This window comes from Mirounga angustirostris, unplaced genomic scaffold (genome assembly GCF_029215605.1).
Source record: "Mirounga angustirostris isolate CCGP_5_RB_7025 unplaced genomic scaffold, mMirAng1.0.hap1 SCAF_11, whole genome shotgun sequence".
NCBI classification, from domain to species: domain Eukaryota; kingdom Metazoa; phylum Chordata; class Mammalia; order Carnivora; family Phocidae; genus Mirounga; species Mirounga angustirostris.
In genome coordinates this window covers 46,351,177-46,372,957 of record NW_026991719.1, presented here as the reverse complement: position 1 = coordinate 46,372,957, position 21,781 = coordinate 46,351,177, and the positions used below count along the sequence as shown (strand labels likewise).

General features: G+C 41.3%; 1 protein-coding gene across 1 annotated transcript; it reads left to right on the top strand.

The window, feature by feature from the left end:
* The first annotated feature begins 2,255 nt into the window (after positions 1–2,255).
* On the top strand, positions 2,256–21,367 carry ALAS2 (5'-aminolevulinate synthase 2). The gene is made up of 10 exons (XM_045878725.1): positions 2,256–2,445; positions 3,111–3,233; positions 4,070–4,180; positions 6,794–7,016; positions 7,572–7,756; positions 12,878–13,057; positions 15,074–15,238; positions 15,798–16,066; positions 17,172–17,334; positions 21,086–21,367. The coding sequence occupies exons 1-10, from the start codon at positions 2,265–2,267 to the stop codon at positions 21,247–21,249; spliced, it is 1,764 nt and encodes a 587-aa protein (XP_045734681.1). The 5' UTR covers positions 2,256–2,264; the 3' UTR covers positions 21,250–21,367.
* Positions 21,368–21,781: the final 414 nt, after the last annotated feature.

Genomic DNA, 21,781 nt, shown 5'->3' with positions numbered 1-21,781 from the left:
GCCAAAATCGAAGTAAGGAAAGCTAACATTTATTGAAAACTTACTATGTGCCAGGCGTTGTCCTAAAGGCTTAACATGAGTTTCATTTAGTTTTTTAATACCCCTTGGCCTTTCCCAATTTCAGGGACCACACACCCTGCCCCACATACTGACCTATGCTCCTATGACAGCCTGTGAATGTTGGAGGGAAAACGCTCTTGGATGAACAAGGGGAAGAGATTGCTTTGTGAATTAGGGGGAGAGGTGTTGCTCTGTAAGAAATGAAGGAGGTTGCCATATAAGGACAGTGCCATGAGCTCCTCCTGTTTACTTTTCCCTTAGAATATAAAGTCCTGTATACTAGAGGTGCTGCTAGATTCTACTCAGTAGCTCTCCTGGTGGTGCCAGGACCTTCGTCTTCCCACATTCCCCCATATCTCTTCTATTGTCCTGTCCCATATTTTGTCTCACCCTCTGATGTTGGATCTCCAGTTTGCCCTTTTCCTTTTAATCTACTTCTCCTTCTTCTTTTTTTTTTTTTAAAGATTTTATTTATTTATTCATGAGAGACAGAGAGAGAGAGAGAGAGAGAGAGGCAGAGGGAGAAGCAGGCTCCCAAGGAGCAGGGAGCCCGATGCGGGACTCGATCCCAGGACGCTGGGATCATGACCTGAGCCGAAGGCAGACGCTTAACCATCTGAGCCACCCAGGCGCCCCTACTTCTCCTTCTTGTTCTTTGTCTTTTTCTTTGTATCTCTTAGCCCTCCCTCATCCCAACCCTCAACACTTAACCACCTCTCCATCTTTATCCTTTGATCTTGTCTCTCTTCCCTTCTCTCTGTTGCTCAGTCTCTCTCTCTCATCTCGCTCAGTAGGGTCGATCTCCTCCCACCCTAACTCTTCTGTATTGCTCTCCTCCACCCCCACTATCTCTGGCAGCATTTATCCTTCATCTTTGTGCCTGACTGACTCTCTGCTCCTGCTGGATTCCCTCCTCTTCTGTGCTGAGTTTTCTGAGTCTTGGTATATTCCTGTATGCTCCTTGATCTCTCCTCATGTCCATTTTGTGTCCCTCTGTATATCTCTGCCTCTACCTCTGCTCTGTCACTCAATCTCTCTCTCTCTCTCTCTCTCTCTCTCTCTCTCTCTCTCTCTCTCATCTAAGTCTCTTTCCTTATCCTTTTGTATTCCCCATCATCCTTTTTTCCTGTTTTTCTGGATCAGTCTTCCTCTCCCTATTTATATCACAAACCTATCCCCTTTCCCTATGTTATTGATCTCTTTCTCTTCCACAATTTCTGTTCTTCTAACTTCACCACTACCACTGTATCTTTGTTCTCTCTCACTTTCCTCCTTTTATCTTTCCCAGTTTCTCTTTTCTTCTGACTCTTTCCCTACCCTTCCTTTCTTTACTTTACTTCAGTCCCTATTCATTCATTAATTTACTCACAAATTCAACACATATTTATTGAATGCCTACTATGGGTATCTGTTATCTTTTTTCTGATCTTCACTCTGTCCCTTCTCTTGTCTGTCTTATCCTCTGCCTCTTTCATTACTGCATAGACTTGTTTCCCAGACCCCTTTGGTCTTGTTTTCATCCCCTCTAATTGTCCTTTTAAAAAAAATCCAGGAGCAAGTTCAAAGGCAGCAAAATACCAGTCTGGTGGCACATAGCCTATATGGCCTAGGGCCTGCCCTTTTGTCCTATTCCCTGAGTCTACTTAAGCTGGGTACCTGTGGCCTCAAGCTCCTTTTCCCTCTCTGGTTGGGCCTGCTCAGTAAACACTCTAAGCCAAGCCTCAGGAGCCCTGGCCAATGACATCTGTCTGCATTAGCAGGCTGAATATTAACTTGACTGAAGTTGATATTCTTAGAAAGACTTTTTAGCTTTAAGTGTTATCAAAGAGTTGGTGGGTTATCAGCTCTCATCCTGCCACATACAATCACATTTCAGTAATCCTCACCATCACAGAAGGGATCAGTGGCAGAGTCTGAATCAGAATTTAGGCTTTCTGACCTTCAGTTGGAACTCTTTCCTTTACCCCATTGTCTAATGGTCATGGTCTCATTTCTTCCTCCCTGATGTGCTATTGGTACATTTTGACATTGGGAAAAGTTCATACTGTGGAAGGACAATAAGGGCATCTCTGGAGAGGGCAGTGTGCATTGGGTGGGAAGCTAAAGGCAAAGGTTCAAACACAGGAATGACCCTTGGCTTTTGGCCAGGCCTTCATGATGGACTCTTATCTCTTCCACATCTTGTTCAGGACTTCGGGTTCAAGATGGTAGCAGCAGCCATCTTGCTACAGTGCTGTCCGGTGCTTGCCCGGGGCCACATAGGCCTCCTGGGCAAGATGATTAAGACTCACCAGTTCCTGTTTGGTACTGGACGCTGTCCTATACTGGCCACCTATGGACCAACCTGTTCTCAAATCCACCTTAAGGCAACCAAGGCTGGAGGAGGTAAGAAGAAGTTTCTGGCAAATGGGAGAGAATGTCTGGGTCCTGGAGACAAAGTTCCAAGTCATACTGACCATCATTGCCTAATAAATGAGAAGGTTCATGTGAAAAGTGTCAAGGCTAAATGAGCTGGTCCCAAAACACACCTGGGTTCTGACTTCTGCCAATATCTCTCAAGAGTCTCACTATCATGCCCCTCACACTATATATACTCCAGTCATGCTGATACTACTTAAAATTGCCTGGATCAACTCTATTGTCTCAAGCTTCTGTGTCTTTGGTCCTGTCAAATGACGCTCACCCATACCCTTTACCAGAATATCTCATACTTCTCATGTGACACTTAACTTGGGCATCATCTCCTCTGTGATGCTTGTCTAAACCTCCAGCCTGTCCAATTCCAATTCTGGGTCACGTCCCCTCCCTCTTTTAGACTTCTATAGCCCATGTCCTCCCTCTCATCCCAGCACTGTTCATAATGTGTCTTCAGTATATACCATTTCTGCCAGCCTAGAAGCTCCCCTAGCACAGGGATCAGACTCATCCATTTCTGTATCTCTATCATAGCCTGAGATAGAGCTTTGGGATACAGTTGGTCTTAGTAATCATTGTTAAACTAAATTTATGGCTAAAAATGCACTGCCATTTATTCTCTTACTTTTGCATAGACTCTCCATCTTGGGCCAAGAGACACTGTCCCTTTATGCTGTCAGAACTCCAGGATGGGAAGAGCAAGATTGTGCAGAAGGCAGCTCCAGAAGTCCAGGAGGATGTGAAGACTTTCAAGACAGGTTGGAGTCAAGTGCCACCTCATCCAGGCTCTACTCCTAATACTTGAATTCACTTCATTACAGTCCTGAGCTAGGCTAATTCTAGGTCAGCTAGTATACATCCCATAATGGGAAGTCCAGTCTTTCCCAAGGGGACCATGGTAGGCCAATAGCTTAGACAGTGCACTGAAATGTACCCTCCCCAACACACATACATGTATAGGCTCTTGAAACTTTAAGCCATTAGTCTAAAATGAGCCCTCTAGAGTTCTGCCTCCTCTCTCCCAAGTGGCTAAATGGATCCCAACAGTCTGGGCTCCCACATTTAAGCAATACCACATTACAACAATCTGGATTTGCATGAAAAAGTAAGTGTTGGAAGCAGGTACATCTTTTAGAAGGGTATGAGCCCAAGGTCAACTCAATTGGTGCAGACTATTCAAGATAATCACACTTGAAATATGGCCACACTGTTGACATTTTTCGTAAGCCCTTTTAGGATATCATTAAAGGTAAAAATTTCAAAATTGAATTTTAATGATATTCGGAAAAGAATAAGGTACACTGCCCTGCATATGCCTCTCAAGTACAAGATTCAGGGTGGCTGCTCCAGTTACTTTACCCAAGGGAAAATCCTAATGGGAAAATGTAACATCTTATGGAAGGTGTCCTAACACAGAAGTTTTCACTTGGGGAGAGGAGTAGGGGCTCACTTTGCAGAATACCTCTTCTCTCTTCAGGCTTCTCTACTTCATAAACTTCAATTTTCATGTTGTACTGAGTTTAAAGAGGACAGCACATGCTTTCTTTTTTTCTCCCCTCTCTTCATGGCCAATGAATCTCACACTCTCTGTCAGACCTGCCCAGATCCCTGGCCTCAACCAGCCTGAGAAAGCCATTCTCCAATCCCCAGGAGCCAGAGCTAATTTCAGAGAAGGTCACACACCTGGTTCAGAACAACATGATTGGTGAGTTTGTTGAAGTGGAAATAAGGGGAGTTGGAATGTGGAAGGAGTGCTGAAGGGGCTTCTGAAACAGTAGAGGAAATGGCAAAGAAGTGCTTTGGAACCAAAGGGAGTCTGGGTTTAAATTTTAATGCTGGCACTTGCTGGATCAATGTGCTTTGGCAAGTATGTCACTTCCCTTTAATGAGATTTTAATTCTTGCCTCAACAGGTTATCATGAGGAAGAAATAAAATTAGATTTATGGAAGTGTTTCTAGCTGTTTTGAGGCCTCATTAAATACTAGGTTTATTCCTACTATTTCTTCTCCATGCTTCCCTCAAAAACTCACCCTTTACAGACAGCCTTTTCCCCTTTCTTGTATGTGTTTATATTCATTTTTCATAATGGAATTTGGCTTTTTTCTAATATAAAAGGAAGATGATTCATTAAAGTATTTTTCAACAGATATAGGAAAATATAAAGAAGGAAATTTAAATCACTCAGAGTTCCACCATCCACCATTAGCTTTTTATATTTTTTCCAGATATTTTTCTGTAGCTAACCACACAGACACACACACACACACACAGACACACACACACACACCTCCTATGCTTCCCTCCACACACATGTTTTTATTAGAAATGTGATTTTATTCTACTGGTTTTGTTATCTTGCTTTATTTACCTAACAATATATCATGGGCATCATTTCATGTCCCTAAGCCTAGAGATGCATAATAATTATTAATGGCTGAAGCTTGTTCTGTAGCATGGATGCAATATCATTCAATTAATCAAGCAGTTAAAATTCAGGTTATTATTTTTCTTGCACTTTATTCTGGTTTATAGTGTATGTTGGCTTTATGTACATATAAATGTACTCAGAGATAACATATAGTATTATCTTAGACCCCATATGGATATACTAGACATTATTTAGCTATCCCCCTATTGAGTTGCTTCCAACTTTTCCTATTACAAATAGTGGTGTAACAAACAACTTTGAATGTACCTCTTCATGCACATAGGTCAGGTTTCTTTTTTTTTTTTTTTTCCTCTAGGATAGCATTAACAGGTGAAAATTCTTAGGGTGTAAGGTTGTGTATGTTTTCAATATTAATAAACATTGTCAATTAGCCTTCCAAAGTGGTGTACCAGTTATCAAAGAGAGTATCCATATTCTCACACTCTCTCTAGCATTTGATATTAGCAAACTTTTAAATCTTTATCAATTATCGGTGGAAGTTTTATTTTGCAGTTTGGTTTTTCCTTGATTAAGCAACTTCTTCTACATTTATTGAGTTTTATGTTTATATCCTTTGCCCATTTTTCCACTGGGTTGAAAAGTTTTCATAGTAAGTTTTCAGAGGTGTTTATGTTATTCTTTTTTTTTTTTTTTTGAGAGGGAGAACTGGGGGGCAGAAGGAGAGGGATAATCTTAAGCAGGAGCCTGATTCAGGGCTCAATCTCACAACCCTGAGATCATGACCTGAGCCAAAATCAAGAGTTAGACACTTAACCGACTGAGCCACCCAGGCACCCCAATTCTTCAGAGTTTTTTTTAAAAAATAAGTTCTGGATATCAATCATTTTTTCTGTTAACAATGCTGTAAATATTTCTCTAGGTATGCCAGTATTTGCATTTAAAAACTCTTGATACATATTTCCAAACATCCCTGCAGCAAAGATGTTACCAGCTTACATCCCTACCACATAAGTTGTCATCTGCAACATTCATGATTTCCGTTTCGTATAAAGAGTTCTAGAGTTTAACAAGTCCTTTGGCATACATTATTTCAATTTATCTTGAAAATAGTATTGCTTCATTTTGCAGTAAATAGCAGTTTTAAAAAGTAAACTCTAGGTCACTTACTTGTAGGTCACTTACTTGCTGCATAACCTTGGTCAAGTTACCTAACCTGTCTATGCCTCCATTTCCTCATCTGTAAAATGGAGATACTAATAATACTTTCCACATAGGGCTATTGTGAGGAATACAAGAAATAACATTTATAAAGTTCCTAAGAGAAGGCATTACATGTAATAGGCACTCATTAAATATTGATTATAATAATATATTTAAATATTAGCTACTACTACTACTATAATTATAATAATACTATGTACCAAACATTAGTTGGGCTGTATGACATTCTGTTTGTCATCAAATGGTCACAAGTCTCCAAGAAGGTATTATTAGCCCCATTCTACAGATGAGGAAATTAAAACTAAGAAAATGGATTCATGACCTGCTTAATGTCACATAACTAGGAAGTGGCAGAGCAATAACTAGGAACCAAATCTGTTGATACTCTTTCCACTGAAACTAGAAGTATTGATTTCAGCAAGAAGGCTGCCACAATAACCTTAGAAAAAGAGAGGAGGCCTTGCCAGGGGTAGGAAGCCCAAGTGAATGTATGAATAATTTGCTGAGTGAATGAGCAAGTGAGAAAGCAAAGGGATGATTGAATGAAATAATGGAGAGTTACTGTGGCTCAGTAAGTTAATGACTGATCAATTGAATAAATGGAAAGAAAACTGGAGAACTCAAAATCAACAGCACGGATAAAATATGGACTACTCAGGAAGTGATTTAAAAATGAATTCCTTTCATCTCCATCTCTACTTCTGCAGGAAACCATGTTTTTGGTTATGACCAATTTTTCAGGCATAAGATCATTGAGAAGAAACAGGACCACACCTACCGTGTGTTCAAGACCGTAAACCGCTGGGCTGATGCATACCCCTTTGCCCAACACTTCTCTGAGGCATCTATGGCCTCAAAGGATGTGTCTGTCTGGTGCAGTAATGACTACCTAGGCATGAGCCGGCACCCTCGGGTTTTGCAAGCTACACAGTGAGTAGTAAGATCTGGGGCATGAGCTGTGGGGACACATACAGAGAAGAATCAAAGCCACACATGGAAGGGAAAGGCAGAGCTGGGAGTGGAAACCTGAGTTCCACCTACCACCCCTTTTGTCCATGGTCTTCCAGCATATCTAATTCTCAGATATGAACCATGTCAGTCAACAAACCATGATTTCCAAACTCTTGATTGTCCAGCTCTATGGAAAAGGTAGAAGACCAAGCAAGGTCCACTTTCCATGAGCTCTTACTCTGGTTACAGAATGAGTATTGCCAGAGATACTGTGTGACTTCCTCTAGAAGGTCTTCCAAGCTGTTCAAATTCAACCTAGCTTCTCCCTCTATCCCTGAGTGCCATCAGCCGAGGAGTACCCATGTATCCTCACTGTCTCCATCCTGCCCTCTACTTGATTACATAGGACACAGCTCATATAGGATCACTAAGTCAACACTGACCTCCATCAGTGAAGAGAAACCTGTGTAGTTCCTCAGTGCCTGACAAGGGTTTTTCCCTCTCCGTGTTTTCCCTCTGTTTTCTCCTGGCCAGGGAGACCCTGCAGCGTCATGGAGCTGGAGCTGGTGGTACCCGCAACATTTCAGGTACCAGTAAGTTTCATGTGGAGCTGGAGCAGGAGCTGGCTGAGCTGCACCAAAAAGACGCAGCCCTGCTCTTCTCTTCCTGTTTTGTGGCCAATGACTCTACTCTCTTCACCCTGGCAAAGATCCTGCCAGGTAAGCCTGGGGCCTGAGTTCTGTTCAGGTTTGGTATCTTGAACTACAGAATGCAGTCTCACTGCCTTCATCACCTTTTCCCTCTATTCTGAGTTCACTTGCTCCCAATTGCCCTTCCTTCTAACCCACTTTATGTATCCTCAACACTGGATGACTATATCCCTCTCATTTAACACCTTCTTCAGTTAGGCTGAAGAGTACTACTGAGGAACATTGCCCAACCTCACAGAAAGGTAACACCATAAATTTATCACCCCCTCCCCCAATTCACCTGGGCTCCTAACACCCATAAATAGTTCTTTTATGTCCCTATACTAGCTTTCTTCAAATATTCTTTTCTTTTAAAACCTGTGACTACCTCCTCTTTCATCTTAGCAAATAACCTCACATCTCATATCACAAAGAAAACAGAAGCCACCAGACAGAAACTCTTTTAACTTAAAACCATCAAACCTACAAACTTATCTGATTTTTCATTTATGCTTCTTTCATTCTTTCCTTTTACAATTTGAAGGCACAACTCTTCTGCCTAAAGCCAATCCCTTCATTGTATCCCATCTGGACCTGATCTTCCCAATCTCCCACTCTCTAGCTAATATCCTCAATTCATATGCCTGTTGTCATTCCATCACATCCCCAACCACAGATAAATATAACTCTCCACCTTCTTCATGTCAATCCTAGGTGCATATAATTATTCAGGTGGGAGCCACTAAAAATTCATGGTCCCCAACCTTTACCAGGTCCTCTATGCTGTCTAGCAATCCTGTTTCCAAGGTCAGCCTTCCAAATCTCCAGAGCAGTTTTGCAAACCTCCCAGTCTTCTTAGCCTTCCTACACTTCCACCTTACCCTCAACCACAGCAGATAATGTCAACTCCTTCCTCACTGAAAATAGAAGTCTTCAAGTAGCAATGTCCTCAACTCCTTGACACAAACTACCTACAAACTCATAAACATCCCACATGTCCTCTCCTCACTTTTTCTCTTCTGTCACAATGAAAGAGGTGCCCTTTATCTTGTTGACTAATCCTTTTGCTGGTGCTCTGTGTCTCATTCCTCTCCACCTCCAAAGAAACCTTGATCTATCACTTCCTTCTCTCCTTCTTAGATCTTTAGCCTCTCCTCTTTAGACATGCTAAAGTCTCTTTCATCTAAAAAAAAAAATGTCCTCTCATCACTCTCTAGCTACTGCCCTATCTCTCTCCTTCCTATAACAGACAAACTGAGAGAAATCTCCACACTTGCTATCTACTTCCTTACTTCCTATTGATTCTTCAGTACACTGTAAACATCCCCACTGTTTCTCGGAAACTTTTTCTGAGAGCACACATAACTCCAACTAAATCCAGCCTCTTTAGGAATTTTTTCAGTGAACATCCTCCTCAACCATTAGAATTAAACTTCTTTCCATTTCTACTGCCATCATCCTAGCCTAAACAAACATCATTTTATTTTTTTAAGATTTTATTTATTTGAGAGAGAGAGTGAGTAAGAGAGAGAACACAAGCAGGGAGGGGCAGAGGGAGAGGGAGAAGCAGACTCCCTGATGAGCAGGCAGCCTGATATGGGGCTCAATCCTGGGACTCCAGGATCATGACCTGAGCCGAAGGCAGACACTTAACCAACTGAGCCACCGAGCACCCCCAACATCATTTTCTTGATTTCACTTTTGCCCTCCTATATTCTATTCTTCACAGCAGGCAGAATAGTATTTTTTTTTAAATGCAAACCTATCTTTGTTACCCCCTGCCCAAAACCCTTTAATATATCCCCATTGCCCTTAGGACCAAACCCAAACTTTTTATCATGGCTTCTAAAGCCCTCACTAATCTAGCTTCTAGCTACTTCTTCAGCCTCATCTTTGATACCCCTCCTCTCACTCTTTCATTCAGTAATATATTCATTTGTTCACTTATAAATCAGTAATTTATCCATCCATTCATTCAGTAAATGTTTACTTAGCATCTACTGTGTACTTAGACCTATACTGAGAACCAGAGACAGAAAGATAAAATATGTTATTCCTTTCAGTTTTGTTGATTATTCGCTTCATGGTGCAAAAGCTTTTTATTTTGATGAAGTCCCAATAGTTTATTTTTGCTTTTGTTTCCCTTGCCTCAGAAGACATATCTAGTAAGAAGTTGCTATACCCAATGTCAAAGAGGTTACTATGTTCTCCTCTAGGATTTTTATGGCTTCAGGTCTCACATTTAGGTCTTTAATTGGTTTTGAATTTATTTTTGTGTATGGTGTAAGAAAATGGTTCAGTTCATTCTTTTGCATGTTGCTGTCCAGTTTTCCTAACACCATTTGTTGAAGAGTCTGTTTTTCGCCCCCATTGGATATTTTTTCCTGCTTTGTTGAAGATTAATTGACCATACAGTTGTGGGGTCATTTCTGTGTTTTCTATTCTGTTCTATTGATCTATGTGTCTATTTTTGTGCCTGTACCATACTGTTTTGATCACTACAGCTTTGTAATCTAACTTGAAATCCAGAATTGTGATGCTTCCAGCTTTGCTTTTCTTTTTTCAAGGTTGCTTTGGCTATTCAAGGTCTTTTGTGGTTCCATACACATTTGAGGATTGTTTGTTTTAGCTCTGTGAAAAATGCTGTTGATATTTTGATAGGGATTGCATTGAATATGTAGGTTGCTTTGGGTAGTATAAACATCTTAACAATATTTGTTCTTCCAATGCTTGGGCATAGAATGTCTTTCCATTTCTTTGTGTCATCTTCAATTTCTTTCATCAGTGTTTTATAGTTTTCAGAGTACAGGTCTTTTTGGTTAGGTTTATTCCTGGGTATCTTATTGTTTCTGGTATAATTATAAAAGAGATTGATTCCTTAATTTCTCTTTCTGCTGCTTCATTATTAGTGTATAGAAATGCAACAGATTTCTGTACATTTATTTGTGTCCTGAGACTTTACTGAATTCATTTATCAGTTCTAGCAATTTTTGGGTGGAGTTTTTGGGTTTTCTATATAGAACATCACGTCATGTGCAAGTCATGGAAATTTCACTTTTTCCTTACTGATTTGGATTCCTTTTATTCCTTCTTCTTGTCTAATTGCTGTGGCTAGGACTTCCAGTACTATGTTAAATAACAGTGGTGAGAGTGGACATCCCTGTCTTGTTCCTGACCATACAGGAAAAGCTCTCAGTTTTTCCCCATTGAGGATGATATTGCCTGTGGGTTATTCATATATGGCCTTTATTACATTGAGATACGTTCCCTCTAAACCTACTTTATTGATGGTTTTTATCATGAATGGATGTTGTACTTTTCCAAATGCTTTTTCTGCATCTATTGAAATGATCACTTGGTTCTTATCCTTTCTTTTATTAATGTGATGTATCACATTGATTGATTTGTGAATACTGAACCACCCTTCCAAACCAGGAATAAATTCCACTTGATCATGGTGAATTTTTTTTTAAGTATATTGTTGGATTTGGTTTGCTGATATTTTACTGAGAATTTTCCCATCTATGTTCATCAGGGATATTGGCCTATAGTTCTCTTTTTTAGTGGAGTCTTTATCTGGTTTTGGAATCAGGGTAATGCTGGTCTCATAGAATGAATTTGGAAGTTTTCCTTCCTTTTCAATTTTTTGAAATAATTTGAGAAGAGTAAGTATTAACTCTTCTTTAAATGTTTGGTAGAATTTGCCTATGAAGACATCTGGCACTGGGCCTTTGTTTGTTGGGAGTTCTTTTATTACTGATTCAATTTCTTTGCTGGTTATTGGTCTGTTCAAGTTTTCTATTTCTTCCTGTTTCAGTGTTGGTAGTTTATAATCAACAAAAGTAAAAGGCAATCTATGAAATGGAGAAGATATTTGCAAATGACATATCTGATAAAGGGTTAGTATCCAAAATATATAAAGAACTTATAAAACTAAACACCTAAAAAACTAATAATCCAATTTAAAAATGGGCAGAATACATAAATAGACATTTTTCCAAAGAAGACATACAGGGGGCCAACAGACACATCAAAAGGTGCTCAACATCACTGATCATCAGGGAAATACAAATCAAAGCTACAAATAACATTTTTCATTAACATATGTTTGTAAACTTATGTGTGGAAGCAGATGGGAATAGCCATGTGTTTAACCCATTGAAACTACACTGTGTATAATGCATCTTTCAAGGAACATCTTTCACTAAGATATAAGTGTTTGTAAAAGTATTTGTAGAAGCATATGGGAATAGCCATATGCTTAACTCATTGGAACTACACTGTGTATAATGCATCCTTCAAACATCTTCTTGCATTAACAACAACAAAAATGTGTAATTCCTGCTCTCAAGAAACTCCCAGTCTACTTTCCTTCATGACAGGTCCTCTAGGAAGTCATGCCTGATTTCCTCACTTAGAAGTGATAAGTGATAACTTGCTCTAATGAAAGGCCACACTTCCTTGATGTCAGTGCAATTTTGGGGGAGCCAAGAATCAATTTCCTCCACCAACTTCCCACCTCCATCTGCTCTCTCATATTTGTTCAGTGAAAAGCCCTGCATTTCTCAGGCCCTAGAGAAAGGTCTTCCCCTCTGTAGATCTTAGCTTCCTCACTTATAATAGTTAAGGAGCTGGACTCCCTGTTCACTAATGTTCTGTTCTGCTCTAACATGCCATGAGCTTATGATTCAAATGGAAAATCTGTTAAGTATCCATCCTATAACTATAAGCAGAGGGATGCTACCTGGAAGAGGTGGGATTTCATCTAGACCAGGAAGAATCTATTATCAGGAACATTCCCTGGGATAAATTCCTTTCCAAGGCTTGATCTTATGTATCTGGGAGTAGGAACCTAGACCCTGTCCTCAAGAAACTCTAGAGCTTCTTGGGAATTTAAATTTCTTCCACCCCAAGATAGTGCCAGATCAGGCTTAGAAATGACTGAAGGGAAGGGTGTAGGGGTCAGAATTTCAGGGCAGGGGAGTTCTTTCAAGGGAGGAAGAGGTGTCACAAAGGCTTCCAGAGGAGAGGGGAGCAGACAGGGTCTTCAAAGGGAGGGACAGCTGGCTCTCTGCCCCTGTCAGTTCAGCCCTGAGGTTGAAGTGGAAATACTGGAACAGAAGCTTAAGGAATATGCATCTGGTTCTTCAGGGTGTGAGATTTACTCAGATGCAGGCAATCATGCTTCAATGATCCAAGGTATTCGCAACAGTGGAGCAGCCAAGTTTGTCTTCAGGCACAATGACCCTGATCACCTGAAGAAACTTCTAAAGGAGTCCAACCCTAGGACACCCAAAATTGTGGCCTTTGAGACTGTTCACTCCATGGATGGTATGTATATCATAAAAACAATGATAACAATGATAATAGCTCACATGTATAAAATTTGTTTACATGCCAAGCAAAATTATTAGTATATTATACATATTAATTCACTTAATCTCCACAATAATTCTATGAGGTCTTTGCTATTATTATTCCTATTTATTTACATGAAGAAACTGAGACACAAACAAGTAACTTGCCCAAGGTCATACAACCAGTAAATGCCAAAGGCAGCTATTATACTGATCTTACAGGTTAAGAAACTGAAGTTCAGAGGCAGCACCCAACTTGTTTTGGTTGGCTCAGTAAATTGGTGCCAGAGTATTTGTACCCTAGAACATATGATTCCAATTCCTTCACACAGCACTCCCTCCATTAGAAATGGAATGGAATCACTCTAGTGTCTGGTTTCTGCAATGAAAAATTTTACAAACCATTGCCTGGGAGATTCTTCCAGTATGAAGCATTGGAATCGAAACATGTTTTCAAATGAGAGAGACCTGGGTTTGAATCCTACCTCTGGCACTTACTTGCTCCTATGATCTTGGTTAACTCTTCAACTCCCTGAGCTTCAGTTTTCCCCAACATAAAGTAACTGGTTGTAAGAATTAGAGACAATGGAAGTCATTCCATTTATTATGATCTAAGTAAATATCATAATAGTGGAAACCATGTTGCAATTATTTTACTTCCTTATATTTACAAATGAATGTCTCCTTATTTTGTTGGTAGACACTACTTAAACTGTCAATTCTAGGGCTAAATTTCTTCCACTGAAATGATGCTTGAGCCATCTCTCTCTGTCTTGAGCTCCACCTCCAGTGATTTTCTCCCCTCATGTTGTCCTGAGTTGCTCATTCTTTAATCCTGGTTTGGAGCCCCTGTTTCACCTGAAGAACTTTATTCTGTATTCCAACTCCCTGCACCTCAGCATTTTTCAGATGGGGAATGACAGAAGGTATGAGTTCTTATATATGCAAAGTGGCTACAAAGTCTATAGATGAGATTCACAGCCATTTGAAGACCTTATAAACAATTATCAGCATAGAAGACATCTAGAATAACATAGGAAAATGGTAAATCTGTATGAAAAATGGTGAGGAGTGAACAGATTACTTCTAATTCTCTTTCATTCAATAGATTGAGACAGCCTGTGGGAGGGTTCCCTCAGGTAACAATATTGACAGAGATGAGAGAAATGCACTCCCACAGAGACACAGAAAAGACAAAAAGACAGAGGCATAAAGAAACTCAGAAAGAGAAACAAAGGTACAGGGAAAGAAAGTCTGAAGCAGAGAGATAGTCACAGAGATAGACAGAAAGGGACACAAACAGCGAGAAAGAGAAGTAATGGAGGGAGGGGAAGAAGGGAGGGAAGAGAAGAGAGAAAAGAGAGGGGAAGGAAAGAGGATAGAGAAAAACAAAAGCAGAGACAAAAAAATGGAGAGAGAAATAATAATGGAAATGGCTTTAAAAAAAAAAAAGAGATAGTAACAGAAATCCAGAAAGAAACAGGGAGGACCAGTGCAATATAAAGATACTGACAAGGCTTCCAAAAGTACCTGCCTGAAGGGATCAGTTGGATCTGAAATCAGGACTGCATTAACCTGGAGCAAAAACTTGCTCTTTTGAATTTATTAAAACAAAAGCATCATATGGGCTAGTGCCAACCCTAAGTGGAAATATACAAACTTGGGGTGGGGGGAGAAAAGAGAGGCTGGAAAATGGCTTGAACAAGAAGACAGATATTGTCAGAAGTAAAAATAGGAAAACACAGAGGCAAGCCTTGATTACAAACTAGGGAAAACATACACACACACACACACACACACACACACACACACACACCTTTAGTGGGCATGAGGTGGAGGCAGTCAACACATTTAAGGTTTCAAATAGTCCCAAGTGTGCACACCCTCACCCTTTTCCAACCCTAAATAGTTATGGGTCACAAATTCCACACTGGAGATGGGGCTGGGGAGGGGTTGTGATCTCCTACCTCTATTTCTTGGCTTTTCTCAGGTGCCATCTGTCCTCTTGAGGAGTTGTGTGATGTGGCCCACCAGTATGGGGCTCTGACCTTCGTGGATGAGGTTCATGCTGTAGGACTATATGGGTCCCGGGGTGCTGGAATTGGGGAGCGTGATGGAATTATGTACAAGATTGACATTGTCTCTGGAACTCTTGGTGAGTGAGTGCCTTATATATAATCCAGAAAGGAGGCCCCTGCAAGACCCTTTCCTTCCCCCTCCCCAAAGCTGTAGAAGTTATTTGGGTAAAATTCATAGCCTCAGGCTATGGAACTCCTGGAGTCCCTCCTTCCACTCTTACCCCACTGCAGAGTTGCTGAGAAAGTCTGGGAGGGTTTTTTGAGAAGAACCCTAAGCAGGGCCAAATAACCAGGTTCAAGTCAGTACATGGAGAGTTGTGGTTCTAAATTCCTCCCCCAATCCATCCCCAAGCTTCATCTTAGTTCAACTACTGGGCCTAACCAGCTAAAGGTCCCCACCCAGCTACTGCCTATCTAGTCACTGCATGTGGCAGGCCTTGAAAGTCCTATCTCAAAGCAGCAGAATTATCAGCTGTCTGTCTTGTCATGGACAAGAGAGATAAGCAGAGGCCTGGAAAAAGGAGTCTGGAGCTCCAGCTTCTGGTGCACATCCTTGTGTTATCTGGACATGATCCTGTTCCTCTAAAGACTAATTATGGGCTCTGTGCATATCCTCCTCTTCCCCCTTGTCTCCAGGCAAGGCCTTTGGCTGTGTGGGTGGCTACATCGCCAGCACCTGTGACTTGGTGGACATGGTGCGCTCCTATGCTGCCGGCTTCATCTTTACCACTTCACTGCCTCCCATGGTGCTCTCTGGGGCTTTGGAATCTGTGCGGCTGCTCAAGGGAGAGGAGGGCCAAGCCCTGAGGCGAGCCCACCAGCGCAATGTCAAGCACATGCGCCAGCTACTAATGGACAGGGGCCTTCCTGTCATCCCCTGCCCCAGCCACATCATCCCTATCCGGGTGAGAGCCCCACCCTGACCACCACCCTACCCACTTATCTCTTCCCACACCCAGCAAACCAACACCTGCTCCTCTTATCAGTCCTTTATTTTCCTGTTAACTACCCTCATTTCGAGCTACTAACCCTTTTTGAAAAATTATCAGTCATTCTGGATTGGTCACCTCTTTTTGCATTAGCTATTATCTCATGATTATTAGACTGTCCTGACCCTTACAATATTGGGTACCCAGGACCTACAATTTAGTGTTTTTGGAACTGTGGATCAAAACCATTAGTGGGTCACAATATCAGTTTAGTATATTATGACTAGTATTAAAAATTCTAAAAAAATGTTGGAGTACATCACACATGGAGAAGGTATCATTTTGTGAGAAATGTTTCAGTTCTATATATGTGTATATGCACACATATGTGTATGTGTATGTAAAATACGGTCATGATGTGAAACATATTTCTTAGTAAGAATTGAAGTTAAAAAAAATTAAAGTCAGAAAGTAGAAAGTCAAAAACCATGGGAAAAAGTGCTATTTTGGATTTCCAACCATGTGTGTTTACTGCCTTTAAAAATGAACTGCTACTTCTCTTTTAAATAACGTCTATTTGTGTGTGTCAGTATGTCAGGAGATTTTTTTTGTGACTGTTTTATGGTTGAGAAATAGTCACTGCTTGGGTTAAGCCAATATTCCTTTTTGGGGATAAGTGGGAAATATTGGGGAAATTGGGAAAGACTATTTTTGAAATATGCTTTTTTAAAAAATTAAGCCAATTACAGCACCCCAGAGGTAGCTTAGGGGGTTCATCTTCTTACCCAAAACCACCCCAAATTAACATACTATTTAGGTAAAACCAGTGTCCTTGCTCTGCAAACCGCTTCAAGACAAGGTACCTAGCACCACCTCAATCCCAACCCCTTCAAATTTAATTGCTGCCTCTGAGCAACTCCTTGATAAAAATTCTGGAGCTGCCACAAAGCCCCTTATGAAAAAGAAAATCCGTCCCAAAATTCAATGATGTTCTTTCGTCTGGTTCCCTCCACCTGCTTAACGGAACTAGTGATAGTGGGGCCAGGGTAGCAGATAATAACAAGCTTTCTCCTGTGCCCAGGTGGGTGATGCAGCACTGAACAGCAAGATCTGTGATCTCCTGCTCTCCAAGCATGGTATCTATGTGCAGGCCATCAACTACCCAACTGTTCCCCGGGGTGAAGAGCTGCTGCGCCTGGCACCCTCTCCCCACCACAGCCCTCAGATGATGGAAGACTTTGTGCGTAAGTTCTCAATATGGGTGTCTATATACTCTCTTTCCCTTCAGCCCCAGGACCTGAAGAAGTTGAGGGAATGAATGCCATTCAGTTTAAGAGTGTATCTCTAGAACATCTATTGTGTGCCAGACCCTATACTAGGGTAATAAATGGATGAGACACAGTCCCTAGACTCATAGGGCTCCAGTTCAGGTGAGCCATAGAATGACTTTAAGAGGTGATCAAATTTCAACAAAGACAGTGCATCAGAGTTGTGGGAGCAGAGAGGAGAGGCCTGACCCAACATGCAGGATTCAAGACAGGCTTCCTAATGGAGGTGACACCTGAGTTTTATAAGGTGAGTGGTATTGGACCAAGATAAGAAACAGAGTGTGGAAGTGGTATTCCTTGCAGAAGGAAGAGCATAAAGAAAGGCAAAGAGAATGGTGCAAAGCTGCCTGAGATATATCACGAACAATAAGCAGGTGTTACTGAAATGTAGGGTAGTAGGAATGGAGTGGAAGAAGGGAGTGCCAATCTATAAGTCTACAAAGACAACATAAGACAGGGACTGGATTGAGAGGTTTATAGAGCTACTGAATAGCCTGAGTTTTATCCTGAATGATGCCAGTTTGGTCAATTCACCTAAAGTTTACTGGATTCCCATTGAATGCAGTTTTTAGCACAGGGCCTGGGACAGAGCAGATGTTCATTCCAAGTCTGTTAGACAAAAGACATATAGGCAACTGACAGTCTGAAAAAGGAGACAGACATAGACATAGACAGTACTGGTCCAGTATGATGAGCTCCAGTACTCTGGGAGCTGGAGGAAGAGTGATCACTTATGGCTAGAGAAAGTAGGAAGTGTGAAGTTAGGAAAGCTTTGTGGGTGAGGAACTCCTTGTGCTGCACCTTGAAGTACATGTGGTATAGTACAAAGACATTCCAGAATAAGGAAATTCCATGAGCAAGGACCTAGAAATAGGAAAACAGAAGACATGCATTGGCAACAGTCATTCTGTTTGTCTGGAGCATAGGTAGTATGAGAGTTCAAGGAAGACAAGACAGGTAGGTGCCATTCATTCAAAAACATCAAATAATGCTAGCCGACATCTATTAAGTACTTAACATGCACCAAGCACTGTTCTAAACTCTTTGCATGTATTAACTCATCTAATACTCATGAGGCTGAGGTGCTATTAGCATTTCCCTTTTATATATGTGGAAATTGAGGCACAAAAATATATAGTAACTGGTCCAAGGTCACACAGCTACTGGATTTGAACTGGGGAGTCTGTCTCTACCTCCACAGTCATAACCACAACTGCCTGAGCTGATGATCCACTCCTGGACACTTTGCTCAGTCCTCTAAGTTGCTCTGGGCTTTAATTATAGAGCCCTCAGTATTCTCGGTTCTTTGAGTGTCCATTTATGCTGAGCTTTTGCAGGAAAGAGATATGAGAGGCATTTACCATGACTCCACCAGTCCTTTAACCCCAGTCAACCCAATCCTGCAAATGGTTTCCAGTCTCTCAAATCTGTTCTTTTTTCTATTGACAGTTTTTTGAATACATGTCAATGTAATTTCTTCCTAATTTTCCTGCTTCTCTCTTGATCCCTTCTAATCTCTTGTCCAAACATCTGACAATATACTTCCCTTGCTTAAACGTCTTCATGTTTCCTATTTGTGTGGACTAGAGCAGTGGCCTCCAATGTGAAGTATGCGAATGACCCATAGGGTGAGGGGGGTTATTAGAATTTTGTGTTTCCTTTTTTTATCTTAAAAATAGGAAATTAGGCCTTACTGATATCGATCTTTAACATTTAGACTGACAATGATACGTGTATCCATATATAAAAAACATACATAGATTGGAGGCATGTGCTAAAATGTTTATACTGATAGAATGTACAGTCCAAAATTTGGAGATCACTGGCCTGTAGAACAGTTGAAGCTCCCTGGCATGGCATTCAATGCCTTAAACATGGTGATCTCTAGGCCCTCACCTCTTTTCCACATTCATTTTATTTTTCCAGCTACACTGAGTAACTTGTAATTCCCTTATTTTGCTCTACTTTCTTACCTTTGGTACTTTGCTAAAAATGCTCCCTTTTTATTGGAATGCCCTCCCTCACTCCTTCCTCTGGCTTACTTCCTTTATCTAGACTTAGTCATCCTTTCATTCATTCTTTCAACAAATATTTATTGAGTATCTACTATTTGCTAGACACTGTTCTAGGTGCTGGGGATCCAGTAGTAAACAAAACAGACACAAAATCACTATCCTTCTGGAGCTTACATTCTAGTGGAAGGAGATAGTCAAAAAATTTTATAAAATAAGCAATGAATATAGCATGGTAGTTTTAAGTGTTATGGAAAAAATAGAGCAGGATAAGGGAATAGGAAGTGCTGGGGTGGAGGGGCTGGTTTGGAGGAGGGTTGTAGCATTAAGTAGAGTGTTAAGGGTGGAGATCACTCCAGTGACACTTGAGCAAAGCTATGAAGGAGGTGAAGGAGTTAGCTGGGCATATATCAAAGGGAAGGTCATCCTAGACAGAAGGAATAGACTAAGGCAGGGAAGAACGTATTACAGGAGTATTCTTCTATATTTGAGGAACAATAAGGAGATGAATGTGGATGGAGCTGTGTAAGCAAGAGGCAAAGAGAAAACTGAATAGTGAGGGGAAATGTGAGGCCAGACTGTGAAGGCTTTAACTCTGAAATAGACAGTCTTTTGAGAGATTTGAGCAGAGGAGTGACATAGTTGACTCAGGTTTTAACAGAATTTGTCCAACTTCTATGTTGAGAATAGACTGAAGGGAGAATGAGTGGAAGTAGAGATCCATTTGGGGGCTACTATAATAATCCAAGTAAGAGAGGATAGTGACTCAGACCTGATGATGGCATTCGAGGTGATGAGAGGTGGTCTAAATTTTGAAGGTAAAGTCAATGGTTACTTGCTGATAGATGGGATGTGTGGTAAGAGAGAAAGAGAAAAATAAAGGATGGCTCTAAAATTTTTGGACTGAACAACTAGAATTGCCATCAACTGAGAGATGGGTAAGGCTGAAAGTAGAGTAGACTTGGTGGAAGGTAAGGAGATCAGTAGCTCAGCTGTGCTCATGTGAAATTAGAGATGCTGATTAGACATCCAGGTGGTGATACAGAAAGGCAGTTGGATATACAAGTCTAGAATTCAGAAGAGGGGTCTGGGCTGAGATGAAAAGCTCAGAATCCTCAGCATATAAATGGTGTTTAAAGCCATGAGACTAAACAAGATCTCCCAGGGAATAAGCATAAAAACAAAGTCAAGGACAGAGCCCTGGCACACACTTGAGGCATTTCCAACAATGGGGTCAGGTTCTCTCCTCTGGATTCCCACCCACTCCAGGACCACCTCCCGCTCCAGACTCCCAGGTCACAAATGATGACACTGTATGGTTGCTGTCACTGTTATCTTCATTAGGCTGTTTCCTGATGATGGATTCACTTCTTGGGTCACAGCATGTCCTGTACTCAGGGAGTGGTCCAGGCCAGGCTAGTACAGCTTTAAATTATGTTAAATGAGTGCTTCCCAATCATTTATACATTACAGCACCCATACACAAATGGTAATATTCATAGCACACAATGGAGCAAACAGGAGTTCCTTCTGGTTCCAAGATACCCTAGAGGCTTGAGGGGATCATTATCTTGGCACATCTGTATTGTGACACAGGGATTAAGAAGACCTAGTCTAACCAATTCTTTCCTTCCCCACCCCCTACCACCTTTCAGAGAAGCTGTTGGTAGCCTGGACTGAGGTGGGGCTGCCCCTCCAGGATGTGTCTATGGCTGCCTGCAATTTCTGTCATCGGCCTGTGCACTTTGAGCTCATGAGTGAGTGGGAACGTTCCTACTTTGGGAACATGGGGCCCCAGTATGTCACCACCTATGCCTGAGAAGCCAGCTGCCTCAAAGCCCCACCCCATCTGCACTTCACATGGGACTAAGCCTCCTCCTGTCCTCTGCTTTGCTGTGTGCCTCTCACTGACTTCAGTCTGAAAATAAAGAACAAACTGCAGCATTTGTAGCCCTTCATTAGACAGGGAACTGCATTATATCTGACTCCTTCAGACAAGTGGCAGAGCCATGAGGAAACCATAGATCACTTGTTGGTCTGACCAACCCATTTTACTGATAGGGACACTGATCCAGAAAGAGGAAGATGGCAGCCAAAAACTACACAATGAGTTGCATACGAAGAGCTGGGACACTTGGCAGGTTTATATGAAATGGCTCCTTCCCAATGGTTTCAACAAAAATCCAGGGATTGACTCTTCACTGGTAGAGCTGGAAACCCTATGCTCATGTAGCCCCTGAAGCCAGGAGATGGAATCAGCCCTAACTGAACTGCCTGGAAGAGAGAAATAGTTCCCCAAAACTCTGGAGGTGTTTTCCAGCACACAGAATCGATGTCCCCAATCAGTTATC